At 41.5% G+C, this 17,370-nt stretch overlaps 1 protein-coding gene across 2 annotated transcripts in view; it reads left to right on the top strand.

Moving 5' to 3' along the window:
• Positions 1 to 17,370, top strand: part of LOC308324835 (uncharacterized protein) — an 80,918-nt gene that overhangs the window by 44,804 nt on the left and 18,744 nt on the right. For both annotated transcript variants that reach the window (XM_080777144.1, XM_080777145.1), the window contains 16 exons: positions 652 to 759; positions 1,777 to 1,830; positions 3,246 to 3,344; positions 5,228 to 5,281; positions 6,971 to 7,069; positions 8,805 to 8,858; positions 9,818 to 9,871; positions 10,659 to 10,712; positions 10,838 to 10,891; positions 11,215 to 11,259; positions 11,402 to 11,500; positions 12,998 to 13,105; positions 13,699 to 13,752; positions 14,317 to 14,370; positions 14,822 to 14,875; positions 16,573 to 16,626. In XM_080777144.1, the coding sequence (XP_080633270.1) occupies positions 652 to 759; positions 1,777 to 1,830; positions 3,246 to 3,344; positions 5,228 to 5,281; positions 6,971 to 7,069; positions 8,805 to 8,858; positions 9,818 to 9,871; positions 10,659 to 10,712; positions 10,838 to 10,891; positions 11,215 to 11,259; positions 11,402 to 11,500; positions 12,998 to 13,105; positions 13,699 to 13,752; positions 14,317 to 14,370; positions 14,822 to 14,875; positions 16,573 to 16,626 (1,098 nt within the window). The remainder of the gene's footprint in view (positions 1 to 651; positions 760 to 1,776; positions 1,831 to 3,245; positions 3,345 to 5,227; positions 5,282 to 6,970; positions 7,070 to 8,804; positions 8,859 to 9,817; positions 9,872 to 10,658; positions 10,713 to 10,837; positions 10,892 to 11,214; positions 11,260 to 11,401; positions 11,501 to 12,997; positions 13,106 to 13,698; positions 13,753 to 14,316; positions 14,371 to 14,821; positions 14,876 to 16,572; positions 16,627 to 17,370) is intronic.

The raw sequence follows: 17,370 nt of genomic DNA, 5'->3' as shown, positions 1-17,370 counted from the left end.
ATTAATTCATGAAAATGTAGGAAACAAAAAAACTAAGGGACCCATAAAAATGTGTCCGCGACCCACAAACGGGTCCCGAGCCACTGTTTGTTTATCAAAGTCGTGTTCTTTAATCTGCAGCTGAATGACATTAGATGAAATTGTTGCTAGAAACCAGTAGGGGGCACTATAGCACACAAAATGTAACCTAAGTGTATCAACATTTACAGAGGTTTGACAAGATACAAATATACTGAGCTCATGAATGTAAACATTCAAGAACTTCCATCCCTATCCGTACAATACTTCTTTCTTTCTTTCTTTCTTTTTTAACAACAGGTCCATTTTGGATCCATTTGAGCACTCTCAAGGTTATTGGGGTCCTTGACATTAGAACCACTGTGCTACACTTAAATGGAACAGATCCTTTGTTAGAATGATTGGTAACACCTGTGTAAGGTTTCTTCCCAATATGGCTGCTGTGCAGGAAGCCTATTCTTTATGTTGTTAAATAAATACCCTACACTACCTTCTGGGCAATCTTATTGACAGATAAATCAGGAACAGAGAGATGGAAGAACAGAATAATCAAACATATTTGGATTTATTATTTATTGTAAGCAGACTCTTTCAATCCTAATGGTAGTTTGTGTTTGGGTGTGTGTTTTCTAGGGACCCGCTGGTATCCAGGGCCCACTTGGCCCGGCAGGAGAGGAGGGCAAGAGGGGCCCCCGAGGTGAGCCTGGTTCTGCCGGACCCCTCGGACCTCCCGGAGAGAGAGTGAGTAACCTTCACATCTACATCTGTCCCTTGTGCTTTGTCCATTTGTTTGACTTTTCTTGAAACCACCGCCCTCTGACTTCTGGTGCGCGGTATCCACTCAAATCAACATAATGAGAACTAACGGCGATGTATCGCACTCAGTGACAAGAGTGCATTTCAGCTCATTTTATTTTCGTCGTCATGCTGAACGACAGACGTTCAGTATGATGTAGGAAATACAATTAATTGGAATCCACTCTTGCGAGTCTTGTCACTGAGTGCGACCCGTCACCTTTGTCAATGTTTGTAATGGCCGGTGACGACACCGCGTTTTTAGGGCTGTCACTTTTATGACAATTCACTTGGCGATTCATTGCCACACATAATTGTAATTAACGATTGAATTGTGTTTTTTGGCGTTGGAACACAGTAACATAATGAAATAAAAGTCAATTTCTGTTTGTTTTTAGGCATTGAAGTTGCACAAGGCAGATATGACAAAGAAATGACTTGACTTGACTTTATACTTTTAAGGAAAAAAAAAACTCTACAGTATTTAAAACCCCCCACTGTGTTAATGTAACCCGGATATTGTACAATGGGTCCATTTGGTTACATTTGTACACTATCTTGATTTACCTATTTTGACTTAGTCTAGTCTTAGTCGACTATAACATTTGAATCTTTTTGTCTTTTTGTCTTAATGCAATGTAAATTTGCCAGAAAAGATGTAGTCTAATTCTTTTGAATAACACACCATTTAGTCTTAGTCCTATTTAGTCATCTGAAATGGTTTAGTCTTAGTGTAGTCTTAGTCTTAGTCAACAGAATGAACACTGCTGTTCAGATAATGATCTTCATATATGTTTTATATAGTTTATATATATATTATTATATATATAATGAACACTGCTGTTCAGATAATGATCTTCATATATGTTTTATATAGTTTATATATATATTATTATATATATAATGAACACTGCTGTTCAGATAATGATCTTCATACATGTTTTGTTTTTGTTTTCTCTTTAGGGATCTCCCGGCAACCGCGGATTCCCTGGTCAGGATGGTCTAGCTGGTCCCAAGGTGAGTGTCGCCACGGCGATGTCTGTCCCCAAGGGGGCGCTGTAGAGGCTTATTATAGCCTCTGGAGCCAAATGCAGTGGTGGGGAAAAGTACTCAATTGTTTTACTTAAGTAAAAAGTATCAATTATTGCAATGTAGAAATACTCTGTTACAAGTAAAAGTCCGGAATTCCAAATTTACTTGAGTGAAAATACAAAAGTATTGGCATCAAAATGTACTTAAAGTAGAAAGTACTCGTTATGCACAATGTCAAGTTTTCAAAATGTATAAAAGTCCTTTGAAAATAGCTGATCTACAAGCTCACAATGCGTTACGTCGCGACACATTGTGAGCTTGTAGATCAGCTATTTCCAAATGGTCAAAATGCATATAGAGCTGAAGTGGATAATGTATGTTTTGTAATAATCATTGGACATTGGAAATACTCAAGTAAAGTCCAAATACCTCAACATTGTACTTAAGTAAATGTACTTTACTTTCCATTTTTTCAAGTTTAGGATTACCAGGACAGAGGCTAGTGTCCTGTATGTTTAGAATAGTCGTGGGAACAGATGGCATGCACGTGACATCATCATCATACCCAGACGTTATGCGGGAACGCCTAATGAGTGTCAAAGAAAACTACCTTCTGGCCTCGACACCCCTTACATCCAAACAGAAAAGTCCTATCTGGCCTAAATGACGTTAAACTCACTTTAAACTCACTTAATGCATGCGCAAACCCTCTATTACAATACTGTATTTGAATGTCATGCCATGCTCATGATGATGTCACCCAGCTGACTCATACATTATCCAATGTATGTAAGAATTGTATCAACATTTGTACCAATACCAACGGCATTCCTATCGCTAAAGGAGTGACATTTCAAGCTTTTAAACCATTCGTCTTAATTAAACTATTGACTGAAGTTCTCCAATAGCAGCCTGGGGATATTGGTGGTCTCCGGTTAGTGCTTTGTTCTGTGTCGGTTCAGTGCTACACATAATGAGCTCACACATGGAATCAAATTGGTCTCAAATGATCTGTCCTTGAGAGATTGAGATCAAACAGCAGATCTATGCAGTTCCGTGATGTGGCCACAAGGTGCCAGCATGGTTCTCTAAACCGTGATTTATAGACATACAGTATGTTCTGTATCCATTATCCCTTGCCATGTTACCTTACTCGATGAACCAAATTCATCAATGCAGTTGCACTCATCTGCAGTCAATTAATGGGATTGCCCCCTTGGTCTGGACCATGGGAAATTAATTTCATTTTTAATTGGACTGACTGACTGGCTCTCACACACACACACACACACACACACACACACACACTCACACTCACACTCACACACACACACACACACACACACACACACACACACACACACACACGTACGTTGCTAACTCTCTGTCTTTCCATCCAGGGAGCCCCAGGTGAGCGTGGTCCCGGGGGAGCAGGTGGTGCCAAGGGTGCGGGCGGTGACCCCGGGCGTCCCGGAGAGCCCGGTCTTCCTGGTGCCAGAGTAAGTCCCATGTCATTTCTTCTCAAAATAATTTTCCTTTCATATTCACCGGTTTGAAAGGGTTGAGGCACAAAATTAATTTATTTTTAAGGTGAAGCAAGGGAGCTTTTTTCAACACCAACTGATTTATGTTTCAGCCATATAGACCGTAACAAATAATGGACAAAGTGACGCCATTGGTTGACGTGTTTTTTTTTCAGTGATTTCAAATCCGCCACCTTTTAATATCCGGTCCAAGATGCTAACGGAGGTGAATGCTATTGGCTGCAAATATAGCGAGGGCCAACATGTACTGTATATTGAGCTGAAGTAATGATTTTATGGGGTTTTTTTGTGGCTTTCGCCTTTAGAGGGAGAGAGATGGGGGGGGGGGTGACATGCAGTAAAGGCCGTCGGGATCGGGAGTCGAACCCGCGGCACACTGCCAGACTGGATTGATTACCAGCCAAGGTGCCTGGACCGCAGAGCCACGGCTCAGGCCAATATGTTTTTTTAATAATAATAATCAAAATCTACAAAGTAACTAAAAGTGTTCAAATAAATGTAGTGTTGTAAAAGTACAATATTTAGCCTGCTCTGAGATGTAGTGGAGTAGAAGTAAAATTATTGATCTACGAGCTCACAATGCATTGCTTCACGCCACGCTGTTTTCACTACTTCTTAAATATTTGTTTTAATTTATGGAATTTTATTAGAGTTTTCTTTCATTTCTTCATGACATTACTGAGAAGAAAAGATTGCTTCATGAAAAGTTTAGCTTTTTGGGGACACAAATGGGTCCCGACCCACTGTTTGGGAAACTGGAAGAAGCACTTCTGACTGATGTCAGTCTGACTCTGTACTGTAATGACCATGGATCGGGTTGGTGATCCAAAGGAGGTAGTCATGACAACCACCTTCTTTTATAGGAGCACTCCTTTGTTTGTAACACTGCACACCAAGAACCAAAGCAACTCAACTCGTACGGGCACAGCTCCTGGTTGTTATTGCTCCGGCTAGTCTCTCATGATTCAAAACCATTAAATACACATAATAAGTCATTTAACAGAAAACTACGTAACACATTAACCACATGAACTCTAGCGTCGCTATTCTGTGGCGAACATGCAGCGGAAATAGTCGACTTACAAGCTCACAACACGACGTGCCGTGAGCTTGTAGATGTGCTGTTTGTTTGGTGCGAAGGAAGAAAACAAGGGGGTCTGGTATAGATCCCTGAAGGACTCCGGTCAACCTTGTACATAGAGTTTAACTGGTCTGGACTTCTGTGCTACGCTTCTGTGGGCAACGCTGACGTGCCTCTCGCCTACAACAATTGCAGACTGTAGGCGATATCGTGGGGCGATTTTTTGTAAACCCACGGGTTCGTCAGTCTGTCAAGTTATTCAACAATTTAATTTCACAACAATTAACAAAACAACACACAGTGTTTGTGCGCCCCGGGGCATGCTGGGAGAGCTCTCTCCTACACCATTAACGGCCTATAGGACACGGCAGCATGATTCCAAATATTGCCTAATCACTGCCTAATTGACAAATCACTTGTCTGTAGAATGTGCTGTACCTTCATTCAGTGCTTCTCAAAGTGGGCTCTGGCGATTCTCAGTGGTCCTTGAGGGGGCCCCAGTGGGTCCCCAGCAAAATGAGTTAATACAGCATCAAAAAAATCAGTTTGATGCCCAATATAACGTTTTCAAACTGATCTTGACAAAGTTACTTTTGCTAACAACGCAAATCTCGTATGGGGAGTGCATTGGGGGTGGGCTCGCTGACATGAAAAAAGAGTTTTCAGAAGCACTCAAACGTTGACCTGGCTTGTGTTGTGTCTGTTGTTGTGAGAGACATGATGACTCATTTGAATGTGTTCTTCTGTCCACTTCTAGGGTCTTACTGGTCGCCCCGGAGATGCCGGTCCTCAAGGCAAAGTCGGACCTGGCGTAAGTGCACTAATGCATGCTGTGAAGTCATTGTCATTATTATTATTATTACCTTCTGTAAGTGCACTAATGCATGCTGTAACATCAATTATTGTTTTTGATTGTGACTGGTGATAATTGACTAAGTGCCACGCACTTAGTCAATTTGAAGGTTTTACATTGTGTTGCAAAATCACGGTCTATATCGATATTATATCCATATCGTGATTTGAGACTAGATATTGTCTGGGATTTTGGTGAGTCTACAAGCTAACTAGTACTAGCTTTAACCCATTCAGTATCAAAACCACTTTTGATGTCATACTTTAGCTATAGCTATAGAAAAATCGTGAAAATGTGGCACAAATCTTTGAATATATATTCTTTCAGAGCAAACGTTTTTAACGCAAATCTTTGCTTCTGGGAACAACATATTTTCAGATGTGGGCCTGCAGCCAAATGCATGTAATTCTGTATTCCTTGATATGAAAAAGGTTGAGCACCACTGACATAGAAACCTACAGTAGGTTTTTCAGAAAACTGTCTGATTTAGAAGATTTTTTTTTAGAATCGGCCTCAGGTCTAAATGGGTTAACTCAGCATTGTTGCCCTTTAATTATGCAACACTGTTATTGCCTAATAGCTTCATTGAGAGAGACTTCCAGTAATTGGCTTCAATGTTCACTTTCAGACAAGACATTTTCAAATTCAATTAGCTAAAGTCACCTCGACACAACAGCTGTCACGATGGCCTTTAAAGAGGTAATGCCTCTTTAAAGGTGCTATGATTATACTAGGAGAAAGATTTTTTTTCTAAATGGTGTACAGAAAGTATTAAAATTATGTTTTTATGTGGCCACACCCACCAGTTCATTAAGTATGCCTGGTTTGCCTAGTGGATGGCAATGGGGTGACCTGAACTGAAGCCACACCCACAGCTGTTGTTGTATGATAAAGGGGGGGGGGTTAGGGAAGGGGATGATATTGTGATGTCACTATATCACTGTCATTTCCATTGGGCCTTTTGACCTGGGCTTCGATTGGGCCTTTGGAGAAACCATAAATAGACAGGGAAGACATATTTGAATATTCTAGCCACACCTGGGGGTCTATTAGAGTAATGTTAACTCCATAGATACAAAGCAGAAAATAGGTTAGGGTTATGCACTCCATCTTTAAATGTTGACTTGTTTTAGACCTGCATTTTCTGCGGTCTTAATGGAACGGTCTGCAAAACACGCGTGTTTTGTTTTCGCTGCAAGGCAGTGGCCCTAGAAGCCTCCACTGAACCCAAAGTCAATTTGTTAAGTGGGCAGGCAGCTCCCCTGGGCACAACCACCCAGTCCAACAATAAGAGGCAAAATGACTCATTGCATTTCCTTTTTGTTTTGTGTTGTGCTTCTCCCTTTTGGTGCTGGAATATATACTGATATAATGTCCTTGTTGAGTACACTGAACATTAAGTCTGTTGATTTATTGATTGATTGAGCAATTGGCATTTGTTCAAACGAATCATCACATTGGATCCCCTTTGCTGAATTTATGGGAGAGAAAAGTCTGTTTTGGACTTTTGCTTTGGAAGCAGAAGCAGTTGGTTTTGGTTCCATCGTGTCTCCTAACCCATGCTGTACTCTGTGTCTCTGTCTCCTAAACATGCTGTACTGTGTCTGTCTCCTAACCATGCTGTACTGTGTCTCTCTGCACACACAGGGAGCATCCGGAGAGGACGGCCGCCCCGGTCCCCCTGGACCCATGGGAACACGCGGACAGCCCGGTGTCATGGGATTCCCAGGACCCAAAGGAGCCACTGTGAGTCATTTCATTAAACATTTAAAACAAAAAGGTGTTAGAAAAAATGACCATAAATCATTATAGTATATGGAAATCATGCAACATTGAATAGTCTTTAGTCAGTGCTACTCAACCCGCGTCACGTGGGCTGCAGCATGCGGCCCCTGCTTAATGTATCTGCGGCACGTCATGGTCATACCAATAAAAACAGAATTATAGTTATTTCCATTGTGTTGAACAAGATTGTAGGTGTTGTATTGTTTGTTCCAAGAGAAAGGGATATATATGGCCTGATGTCAGTCGCGTATTAATTAACCACTTACTTATTTATTTCTCCTGTAATAATCGGTTAATTAATATGTTCTCTTCACATTTTGTTGAATGAAGCCTCGTTTTGTCAATTACAGTGACATTTTTGATAAAATGTTTTTTAACTGAGCCATCTTAAGTTGAGTAGCGCTGATCTAAGTCGAAAGAAATACTTACACCTCCTAATTTCTGAGGGTGTCGAGCTTTGAATGCATTGATAATGAATGGCCAGTTTTTGAGTGTTTGTGCGAACACAAACATTGAAGACAAAAGTGAGGACGCAAATTGTGATTGGCCGGAATGAGATGATGTCATGATGATATAAGAGCACCCCTCACTTCACACAGGTGTGTGAAGTGAGGGTAATTACATTTTAATCACTTGAATACCCAGCAACGCTATTCTGTTGGGGGGACAATCGTTAAAGATAGCCAATCTACACGATCACAGCGTGTCACATTGTGACGCTATTTTTGGCAAAGAGGTCTAGTTTTACTAAGTATAGACCCTATAGAGGATCTAACTGATTAATTAATCAGTTAGAATAATTCATTACAGCTGGTCTTACATTGTAAGACTGCTGCCATTAATCAGTGGCCTGCCAGCCACACACACATCAATGTATTTTTTCTCTCCTCTCAGCTTTCTGCGGTTTGCAGTGGTGGAAAAATGTTTTACTCACGTAAAAAGTATGATGTAAAATGTCCCCACCACCCCCATTTTAGCCGTTGAGACCGTAAATCTTAAAACATGAATAACTCTTGTTCTAAATAATTCCGTTCTAAGAAAAGATTACGTGTTAGACGGCCCATCGCGGTCCCGTCGCTAGTTGCGTTAGAATTAATCATACCTCCCGTTGTTGTCGATCGCATCGAGAGTGTTTCGGCTACATCGAGCTACTTCAGCTACATCCGGGATAGCATCCGGTCCGTCGCTGAATGTGCTATATTCATAAAATTGCTGGGCGCTCTGATTTAATGGATTAAATAACCCCGGCCGTTCGGGGTGTACGTTTTGTAATTATAATCTACAAAGTAACTATAGCCGAATAAATGTAGTGGAGTAGCCTATAACTCTGAAAACCTGTAGTCTGAAAACCCACCTCTTCAAACTCCATTGTGGCACTTGCCATAGCACTTGCCATAGCCTTGGCGAACTTACAGGCGTATGCAAAGGCTCAATTTATGTAAATTAGATACTGTAGCATTGTATGTAGACATAACACTCTACTGTGTATACTCATAGTTTCATAGATATTCCACTGTTCTTTGCTTACTTATGATTCTATATGATTCTTTTTTTCATGTATTTGATGTATTACCACGTGTTGTTCTTGCTTACTGTAAATCTCTCTGGATTAAGAGCGTCTGCTACGTGCCTAAATTGTATAAATTGTAATTGGTGTTTTGTGACTAACGGCAGCATTGTGTCTCTGTCCTCCTAGGGTGAGCCTGGTAAGGGTGGTGAGAAGGGACTGCTCGGCGCGCCTGGACTGAGGGTGAGTAACCCCTTCATCCTCCTGTCACTGTGGATCGCTCACTTAAACCCATTGAGACCTGGAACACATCTGTGTCGCCTTAGCTTTGAACCGTTATCTTAAACTGTAGCTCTTGAAAAATGCTGTGGGTTTTATCAGTATCAAACCAATCAAAATGTGTTAACAGGAGCTTGAGGACTAAATAATAACTACGTTGGATCAAAACATGTTTTTTTTGCCAGGTGCCTACATTTGCTACTACCTCTAGTAGTAGCGACCGTACTGGACACTTTTTTTATGATTGGTTGCCTCGTCTCTAGGCTGCCTCTGAGTCTAAGGCAGCCAATGGGAGACTTACCCATGAAACCCATCGTCTGAACGGCATAAAACCCATATGGCCCTATCTTGGGGCGTGCCTTACCCTTCATCCATAAACCATATATGCCATATTTTACTATCTTGATTTTTTTTTTTAAAGCTTGTAGATGAGCTTGTAGATCGGCTATTGGAACTACTATGTTTTTCGTAATAGTAAAAAAAATGGTAAATACGTTTAGAGATAAGGGGCAAGATATATGCCATCTGTTCTACAGTGATTTTTGAGGACAAGCATCGATAATAACTAGCCCCGTCCAGACAGACGCTTTATGTCGCCAGCGTTTCCACGTCTTAAGAGTGACGACATCTTGTGTTCGAACACGCACTGCACTTAACGAGCTATAGCGTAGAGATCAGATGATGGACACACGCTGACACAGCGTGATGATGACACACGCTGCCTTTATTGCCATTAAGTGGGCAATTTTGTCCTGTGACGCCACTTCACTACACCTCTAATAATGGCTCTGTCACATCGGATAATAGCGTTGATACGTCGAGTTACAACCGTCAGTCTTCTGTGTAGTGAATACTAGCATGGCCTCTGACCTCAATATTGATGTCTCTCTACCCCCCCCCCCCCCCCCCTCCTCTCCTTATAGGGTCTGCCTGGTAAAGATGGAGAGACCGGTGCAGCTGGACCTCCCGGCCCTGCGGTGTGTATATTCTAACATCACACTAACCCATTCTGACCTGAGATCAGATTAAAAAAAAATGTCTTCTACATCCTGCCAGTTTTCCATTCTGACCTGAGATCAGATTTAAAAAAAAGTCTTCTATGTCAAGTCGCTCTTCGATTTTTCAAAAATAGCAGACCTACAAGCTCGTAGCGCGCCACTCGGTGGCGCGCTATGAGCTTGTAGATCTGCTATTTTTCAATAGCTAACACCAAAATGGGACTTCCCACCCAAAATGGGATATTCTAACATCACACTAATCCTGCCTCATAGCTCCAGCAGTGATCTTATCATCCAACCAGTCTGTTGCAGGCAATGCAGGCAATTTGGCAATTTGTTCAGGCTGGCCTTGGTGATAGCCAGCATGCCTCCTGCACACACACACACACACACACACACACACACACACACACACACACACACATGTTGTTGACAGACTTGAAAGCATGTCTGTTGTACCTACCTACCTACAGTACATGTACAGTAGTTTACGTATGAAGACTTTTCGCGTGGCTATTACAGTAGAACACGGCTCGCCTTTCGTCATGACATGAATTGTGAAAATGAATACTAGCACTGTAGCATTTTATATAATTACTGTATGGAACATGGAATATATCGTAATCAATTACTGGATTTATAATAAAAGCCTTTTTTTTTGTATATCAACCACTTCTGAGATACAGGTGAAACTCGGTCACTTATATGTTCATACTGTATAGATTGCATAGTAGTTGACTGTGAGTTTGTCTCTGCCTCCATTTAGGGCCCTGCTGGAGAGAGAGGCGAGCAAGGACAGCCTGGACCTTCTGGCTTCCAGGTGAGTTTCATAGTCCGTCCACCTGTATTCATATCGACGTTGATGGAATGCAATGTCTAATGAATCAATCGCTGTGGTTTATCTCTCAAAATGACAATGTTTCTGTTTCCTTTGCCTGTGCGCAGGGTCTTCCCGGTCCCCCTGGCCCCCCTGGTGAGGGAGGCAAGCCTGGAGATATGGTAAGAACCAGATTAGCATTAATTTGACAGTTCGTCAGAACTTTAGGCCAAAAACAAATTACACTTGTGTGAATTGAGCGGCACCTTTCATGATGATGATGATGATGATGATGAGAACATTATTACATCACATGCCGTGCTTAAACGGACAGACAGACAGACAGACAGACAGACAGACATACACAGCCTGAAATAAACATCTTTGCACTTAGATAGGTCATAGAGGCTGCGGTACATTTCAATACATGAATCCAATCTCATCTAAATTCTGAATTCTCTCTCTCTCTCTCTCTCTCTCTCTCTCTCTCTCTCTCTCATTGCAGGGCGTTCCTGGAGAGGGCGGGGCTGCTGGTGCTACTGGACCCAGGGTAAGCATCTCTCTCCAAATCTATACCTCCAAATGGCACTCAAGTACAGTACTTAAGTAAATGTACATTACAGTACTTAGTTACTGTCCACCACTGTTGCTAATCATCCATCCTGTGTGTGTGTGTGTGTGTGTCGGTGTAGGGCGAGCGAGGATTCCCAGGAGAGCGAGGAGGTGCCGGTCCTCAGGGTCTGCAGGGACCCCGCGGTCTGCCCGGAACTCCCGGAACCGATGGACCCAAGGTGAGTCCGTCCATACTAGTGTCCATTTAAAACTATGACCACAAATGTTCGTCAACTACCTTTTTTCTTTTCCACTGACGAAAACTGAATAAAAACTAAGCAATGATGACTAAGACTAAATATATATTTAGTCAAATATACAATTTCATCAACAGACTAGACTAAAATGCTAGGGAGGGACTAGTGGAGAAGAGAACTAAATGACACAAAAGTAATTTTATGCTTGGTTGCATGCTGAAAATGGCAGATCTACAAGCTCACAACGTGTCACAGCAACCAAATTGATGCCATTACGACATTTTAGTCGACTAAGTCAACTGTAGATTTACAGACTAAAAAAGACACTAAAAAATATGACTAAAACTGAATGAAAGTGAATTCAAAAGACTATGACTAAAACAAACTTTTCTGTCAAAATTAACACTGGTCCATAAGACTCCATGCTACATTTGACCATCATCAAGACGTCAAGACATTGATGCGTTATGAAGAAAATAGATCAGATGGGGCGTTCGTCGGGACGGCAATTTCCTCTTAAGGCTATCTGATAAAGTACATTCAAGAAAGCAATTACACTCCTAGAAAAGCAGCACTGCCGTTTCTGTCGATTCGCGCTGATAGTGTCACAAAATATATATATTGCGCAAAATGTATTTAAACTTGTGGCCAACTTTTCCTTGTCAACAAACCAGACAGACAGACAGACCTTCAAAAAGCTTCGAAATGTCAAGAAAAATGTTCCCTAAAAGCATGTGGTTATAATAACTAGAGTACAGAGATAAAGAAAAGAAGAAAGAGGCTCTTATCCCGATGATTCAGAGAAGGCTGGACGGTTCACAGAACAAGCTGTGAAGGTTATGGCCACGGGATTAGAGTCTAGACACGGTGGCGATTGGTGACAGTGATTGTGACAGTGGTGGGGACACATCTCCGCCTTTAGCTACTGTAGAACAGTGTGAGAGTAATGGCAGCGGCAGGCGCCCTGCGGTGAGATCTTTATTATGGTCGATAGAGTGTCGGTATACTGTCTCACTGATTACAGCTGTCTACCGCCTGGGGAGTAATGACGGGCGGAATACCAAATGACGGAAGTCTCAGTCTCGTGATTTCAATATTGTTTGCTTTGAAGTTCTAAAGTTTCTAAAGTTTCTAAATTTGTTCCTAATTAAAACTTGAAATTAAAATAGAACATTACATCTAAGGGCAACTTTCACGAACTGTAATGGACCTTGGTATGAAAAGGGTTGAAAACAGTGCTCTACAGTAAAGAACACACTGTACTGTATATGGGTGTTGTTGAAGAATAGGGACAGTCTCTCTCTCTCTCTATCTCAATGTTTTTTTTTTTTTTTTTTTCACTAACATTTTTATTCATCCATTTTTTAGAAACGAACCAAATGGAAAAGAAAACTAAAAAGCACAAAAGAAACACTAAAAAGTCTGTTATTATATCTCAATGTTTTGTATTCATGTTTTGTCTCCCCTCCTCCATGACAGGGAGCCATTGGCCCCGCCGGTGGTTCAGGGGCCCAGGGACCACCTGGACTCCAGGGCATGCCCGGAGAGAGAGGTGCCTCCGGCATCTCCGGACCCAAGGGAGACAGAGTGAGTAACACTTGACTTTTACTTTAAGTAAAAGGATCGCACCCTCTCTACCGATATTGATGTCAGACTTCGGTGCTCTATAGAAAAGAATAGGAATTCCAAATTTTACTTGAGTACAAAAGTACAAAGGTGTTGGTATCTAAATACTGTATACTTTTAGTACAAAGGTAAAAGTACTCATTATGCTGAATGTCCTATAGGTATCATCTATTTTCAAATGGCCATAAACGCTGAAGTGGTTAATGTTAATGTTTTGTACTAATAATTCAAATCTACAAAGTAACTAGTAACTAAATAATAAGTAACTAGTCTTCAAATAATCGTAGTGGAGTGAGTACAATATTTGCCTCTGAAATGTAGTGGGGTAGAAGTACTGACAATTGGAAATACTCCATTAAAGTAAAAAGTGCAGTATTTGAGTAAATGTATAGTAACTCTACACCATTGCACATGGGCAAATCAAGCCATCAAATAACATTGTTTATGGGTTTACTCATGTTGTTGTACGGTGACGGTTTCGTCACATGATTGTGGTCCCATTGAACTGTGGGCCAATCTGTAACCGTCTTTTGTCCCCTGTGTGTCACATCTAGGGTGACAATGGTGAGAAAGGACCCGAGGGCGCTGCCGGCAAAGATGGCGGAAGAGTGAGTCCTTGTCATTTTGTGTGTTTTTGTGTTTTAATGAGACCCCCGGCGCGTCAGTAAAGCCAACTTACATACAGTACAGCGTCGAATACATCTACGTGTTAATAGTTGTTGAGGGGCGCTATAGCGCCTCCAATGCCTGGCTATTGAAATCACGCCAAGTAATTTCTTACTAACTTCTTACGCCAAGTACTTAGTAACTTCTTACGCCAACTTAATTTCAATGACTTTGAATGCTTGTTTAGAGCACGTTTCCACAAAAAATCGAATGGCAGCCAAGTCTATGCACTAAACGTGACCAAGTCTATGGACTTTTAATGTCCGTTTACAGCTGCATTAACAAACATGTGGCCAATATAAACACATCTTGTTGTGACTGATTTTGTTTTATATGAACACACGGTATTCATGTCTCATATGGCAGTGACGCTGCCATATTTGTGCTGGCTTCTAAAAGTCAAAATGATGCTTCTCCCTATGTATGATTTTATTTTATTTGATTGTTTCCAGCATACATTCAGTGTCAGCGTTTCATCAGTGTTAACCTTTTCATTTCTTCCATAGGGTCTCACTGGTCCCATCGGACCCCCTGGACCTGGTGGCCCCAACGGAGAGAAGGTGACCATTTCAACCTGCTTTTTTAAATAATAAAAAATACTATATATTTATTTTATAGTAGAGTCAAACACTGACTGTAGCTATATCGGCAGCGTTTTATCAAAAGGAGGCCAGACCCACTGTAACCAGCTCAGTATGGCCTTGTGGTTAGAGTGTCCGCCCTGAGACTGGGACCCGGCCGGGTCATACCAAAGACTCTAAATAATGGGACCCAGTGCATCCCTGCTTGACACTTAGCATCAAGTGTTGGATTGGGGGTATAAGTCCCTGCGACATACTAGCGGCATGTCCAGGGGGTGTACTTGTACGCCTCACGCTACAGAAACAGGAGATAGGCTCCTGCCCTATGGGGCCTCATGGCTCGGCAAGGCTACTTACTAGACCTACTAGTAGTATAATGAACGGCTAGCATGCTAATGTACATCTTTTAAAAGTGTCTCTTCCCTTCCAGGGTGAATCTGGTCCCTCTGGTCCATCGGGCTCTCCTGGTGCCCGCGGGGCTCCGGTAAGTACGCTTCACCTTAAGTAAAAGTATCAATACGGCCAATGTATAGAAATACTACAACTTGTAGTATTTCTATTTGGAAGTATTTGGAACTCCATATACTTGTAGTCTATACAAATAATTATATGGAGTGTTACAAGTAGAAGTATTCCAAATTTAAGTTTGAGTAAAAGTACAAAAGAGTTTTTCAAATGTGTAAAAAAAATCCTTTGAAAAGAAGAGATCTACACAAGCTTGATTTACGAGCATGTAGATCTGATATTTTCAAATGTTTTTTAATAATAATCCAAATCTGCAAAGTAACTAGTAACTAAAATGTAAAAGTACAATATTTGCCCCTGAGATGTAGTGGAGCAGAAGTGCTGAAAATTGGAAATACTTCATTAACCCATTCTGACCTGAGATCAGATTCATACGAGGTTTCCACTGGACACACACTGGTCTGATTAACCCATTCTGACCTGAGATCAGATTCTAAAAATGTCAGTCGTTCTTCGAATTTTTCAAAAATAGCAGACCTACAAGCTCGTAGCGCGCCACTCGGTGGCGCGCTATGAGCTTGTAGATCTGCTATTTTTCAATAGCTAAAGCATAACATGATGCTGACACCAAAATGGGTGCCAGGTCAGAATGGGTTAAAGACTCGCCGCGCCTGATGCAACTCCTTGCCAACCAAACGTTGCATGTAGACGCACCGCACGCTGTTGCGTCTCGACTAGGCATGTAACGATTCACTCAACTCACGATACCATTTTTCACGATATTAAAGAATATATTATATTATAAAGAAAAATTACCGTTTTTTAAAAATTTTATATAATTTATCTTCCCCCTTGAGATGTTTTATTTAACTACATCGCAAAAGAAGTAGCATTACTTTTGACGGTGCAGAAACATAATTGCCTTCCTTGATGAGCATCAACGACCATCATCACCCGGGCACAGTCACAGACACACACACACACACACAGCTCCCCTCTACAGTCACAGACACACACAGCTCCCCTCTACAGTCACAGACACACACAGCTCCCCTCTACAGTCACAGACACACACAGCTCCCCTCTACAGTCACAGACACACACAGCTCCCCTCTACAGTCACAGACACACACAGCTCCCCTCTACAGTCACACACACACACAGCTCCCCTCTACAGTGCTCTACTACTGAAAGTTCTTTTTTTATTATTTTTTTAATCGATCGATTCGAATCGATTCATATCGTCGGGATTAATATCGATATACGATATTATTATCGTTACATGCCTAGTCTCGACCCATTGGTGTGGTTTGGTCTTTACAGTAGGCTCATCTCTCTGACCCATGGATTAAAGTTCTCAGTCACCACGACTGATTTCAGTCATTTGGATTCCATAGAAAGCCAAGCGTGTCTTCTGGGAAAGCATGCTGGCGCAACAAAAATAGCAATCTGATCGGCTATTTTCAGTCATTAGTTATTTTAAGATGAAAGAGTATTTGAAGTGATGAAAAAACCAGCAATACAATACAAAGTTTAGAAGCATCTTCCAGAAACACGAGTGGTCTCAGAAATGTCATAAAGGCAACCTCCAAATCTGTGATTTCTTCAGCTGGCTCGGCCTGAAACATCATCGTTTAACATTTTCAGTCTTGAGATCTTATTTTAGCTTAATTCCATGTCTGACCTCTCTATGTCTGCTGTTTCCTCGTCTTTCAGGGTGACCGGGGTGAGAACGGACCTCATGGACCTGCTGGCTTCGCTGGACCCCCAGTAAGTACATCACCAGAAGAATAAAACTCACCACGGCAAACAATAGCATCCCATTTAATTGTGTTGTATTGTATCGTATTGAACATTGGAACATTACAATTTGTATTTGTATCTGCTATTTCTGCTATTGTTTGATTGACAATTGAATGCCCCAGACGAAAAACAGTCTAAGTCCACACTATTGATCCATAATGTATAAATGATAGATAAGGGTTCAGGACAACGAGGCCTTTTCGTGGAGGGGTCAGAATGAAATTTGGACAGTTTTTCGTCTGTGGTACTCAATTATGCAAAAGGGGGAAAAAAAGGGATTATCTCAAATAACTGTGATTAGGCAATTCGCCCTTTGTCAATTCCGGTTTCCGTTTCGTGGTTGGACAAAAGTCCTTTCTCGCCATCCACTGCCATTGAAATAACGTTGTTTTTCAGTTGCTTCGTGTTGATATTCTGTGCGTTCAATTCTCATTTTAAACTTGGTGTCCGTTAAAAGGATCATCACAGGTAGCAGCATGGTGACCGGGCATATCATGTTTGTTTTTAGTTTTTTCCAAAAATGATGTTTTAGCAAATTGAACATAAACAAAGGTGGAACCAGGGCGGAACAAGGCAGAAAGAGCCTTCTGGTTGGTCAGTTAGGGACCAATCAGAATCAGGCTGACAAATGGTGAATTGTGACCGGCCTAAGCTCTGCCATTGTCATCATCATCTACCGGTATCTATAAATGCACCAAGTCTCTGTGTGTA

Source organism: Protomyctophum bolini, assembly GCF_963924005.1.
Source record: "Protomyctophum bolini genome assembly, chromosome: 2".
Lineage (NCBI taxonomy): Eukaryota > Metazoa > Chordata > Actinopteri > Myctophiformes > Myctophidae > Protomyctophum > Protomyctophum bolini.
This window is presented reverse-complemented; position numbering and strand designations above follow the sequence as displayed.